General features: G+C 62.8%; 1 protein-coding gene across 1 annotated transcript; it reads left to right on the top strand.

Annotated features, from left to right (window-relative positions):
* Positions 1–127: 127 nt before the first annotated feature.
* Positions 128–1,553, top strand: MNEG_16263 (alkaline phosphatase-like protein; the record flags this gene model as incomplete). The annotated part of the gene is made up of 4 exons (XM_014035267.1): positions 128–148; positions 744–871; positions 1,177–1,270; positions 1,473–1,553. Coding segments are annotated over 4 exons (324 nt in total), but the record flags the coding sequence as incomplete, so codon positions are not given.
* Between the last annotated feature and the right edge of the window lie 899 nt (positions 1,554–2,452).

Genomic DNA, 2,452 nt, shown 5'->3' with positions numbered 1-2,452 from the left:
GGGGGGGGGGGGTGGGCGTTGCGCTTGAAAGATTATTCCTCCGGGGGGCAGGGAAGGGCAGGAGCGGAGATGCGCCGTGCTGCACCAGGGCGACAAGCGGGCTGGCTTGGCGGCGCTGGATCTGGGCATGCGCAAAGCCGTCGCAAACGTGAGGTGGATGTGCCAAGCAGTGCAGCCATCAATTGAAGGCAAATTGAAAGCAACTAGACTGCCCAGCTCACCCACACACACTACACCGCGCGCTCGCTGGCTCTTAAGTTGCAGCCACTTCCCCGTGCCACCCACCACCCAATCTATCCACACTTGAACGCAGCTACCCTCACACCTCATCCACACCTCCAACCCCTCCTTGCCTTGTGAGTGCGCACGTCTCGCATCAAACGGCCGTCCCTGCACACCCATCTGCCACCTCGCAACGCGCACACACACCTCACCCCACCCCCTCACAACAAACCTCCACCCCAAAGGTACCAGCCCGATGAGATGGCGTCCTTCACACACGACGGCGCCAATTACTTGGTGTGTGTGTGCACCCTCCATGCCGAGGGGGCTGGCTGGTGCAGCGGAGCAGCCAGCCCCCCGCGGCTTCCGCCCCAATCGCACTAGACACTGGACAGATGGCTGTGCGCAGAAAAGCCCATGCTTGGGCCAGAAAATGCCTGACGAAGCGCCTGTATTGCAAATTGCATGAGCACCGTTACCTTTTGGGTGCCTTGCGCTGTTCTGGTTGCGGCCAAACGCAGGTGACCGCTAACGAGGGCGACTCCAGGGACTACACAGGATACACAGAGGAGGTGCGTGTCGCGGCCGCAAACATCGACGCCGCATTCCCCAACAGGACGGCCTTCCGTGACAACAATGGCGCCGGCAGGTGGGCGTGCTGCTGCCGCTGCCACCGCTGCAGCGCTGTCAGGTTGCCACCGCTCCCGCGCCGTTGAGCTGCCGCGGCTCGGCGCCGCCGCCGCTGCTCTGTACTGCGCCCCACGTGCGCCGCAAAACAATTGATGCACCCTCTTGTACTGCGAGGAGGGCAAGGCAGGGAGACACTGACATAAAATCGGTAATTGCGCAGGCCTTTAACGGCGCCTGCGCGACGCTGTCGGGCCGGGCTCGTGCGCCCTGCGACCGTAAAGTTAAAAATTCTCCGCCACATCCAATCGATCACCTTCACAACAGGCTGACCGTCACGACAGCAACTGGCGACAAGGATGGGGACGGCGATCTGGATGAGGTGCACGTTCTGGGGGCGCGCAGCTTCTCAGTCTGGCAGGTGGGCTGGCGGCTGCTCAGGTTCCTTATTTGCATGGCATCCCGCAAACGCACACCTTGGATTCGTGCGTGTACGGTGTGAGCTCAAATGCCCGCACACCGGGGCGGCGCGGGCGCTCAGTAGGCACGCATGAAGTGCAGAAGCTCATGCTCCACACGCGTATGCTGCATTTGCACACATATTCTCACCCATCCCTTGGCAGGTGACCGGCGGTGCCGGCGGTGGTGTCACGCTGGCCTATGACAGCGCCAACGACCTGGAGATCCGCACGGCTGCCCCCGAGGTGCGCTGACGCCGCCCAGCTGGCCAGGTCCGCGCATTGCGGTGTCGCTGGCGGCCCACCAAATCGGCAGCCGCGGTGGGAGAAATCGAGACCGCTTGTTGAAAGACTGCCTCATGTCATGAGCACAGCGAGCAGGCTGCTCTTTTCTTGCGTTTTTGGGGCACTCTGCCACTGTCTTCCTGGCCTTGGTTCCATGGGCCTCCTTGACCCTGTGCCCCGCAACTGCTGTCGCCCTTGCAACCCCTCTGCTGCCTCCCAGTTCACTTCCTTCTACAACAGCGACGGACCCGGCGCCAACAACCCCGACAGCCGCTCCGACAACAAGGTGAGGCCGGCGCGAGCGGCGGCCATTGACACTCCTCTTTTCCTTGATGAATGCCACAGCATCTTACCATGCCATCTTTGAGGCTGTCTTTGTGTGCTTGCCCATAAAGTGAGCCTGGCAGTCTGCCTTGCCGGACCCCACCCAGCCCAGCAAGGGTCTGAAGGCAACGCCTCTCGTTTGCCAATCTGAGAGCATCAAATCTATCGCCCTCCCTGCACAGTCCCGTTGTTTGCCCCATGCGCGGCCCCTCCTTCTCCCTTCCAGAGGCAGAGACAGAGAGAGAGATTCACGCAGCACCGCTGACCCCATGTTCGTTCCCCCACCCACCCAACCTCCCCAGGGCCCGGAGCCGGAAGGCATTGCCCTGGCCACTGTAACCGTGGCCGCCGGCCAGCCGCAGCGCCGCCTGCTGTTCCTCACGCTCGAGCGCACCTCCCTGATCGCGGTGTACGACCTCACCAACCCCACCGGTGAGCGAGGGCTGGGGTGTTGCGGGCCGGGGTCTGGGGCGCCTGTTGGTGGGGACTTGGGGGCCCAAGTGGCCGGGAGCACAGCCCCTTACACAGCTTTTGTT

Source organism: Monoraphidium neglectum, assembly GCF_000611645.1.
Source record: "Monoraphidium neglectum strain SAG 48.87 unplaced genomic scaffold scaffold06175, whole genome shotgun sequence".
Classification (NCBI taxonomy): Eukaryota; Viridiplantae; Chlorophyta; class Chlorophyceae; order Sphaeropleales; family Selenastraceae; genus Monoraphidium; species Monoraphidium neglectum.
Note: the sequence above shows the minus strand (reverse complement) of the source record. Positions and strands in the feature narration are given on the sequence as shown.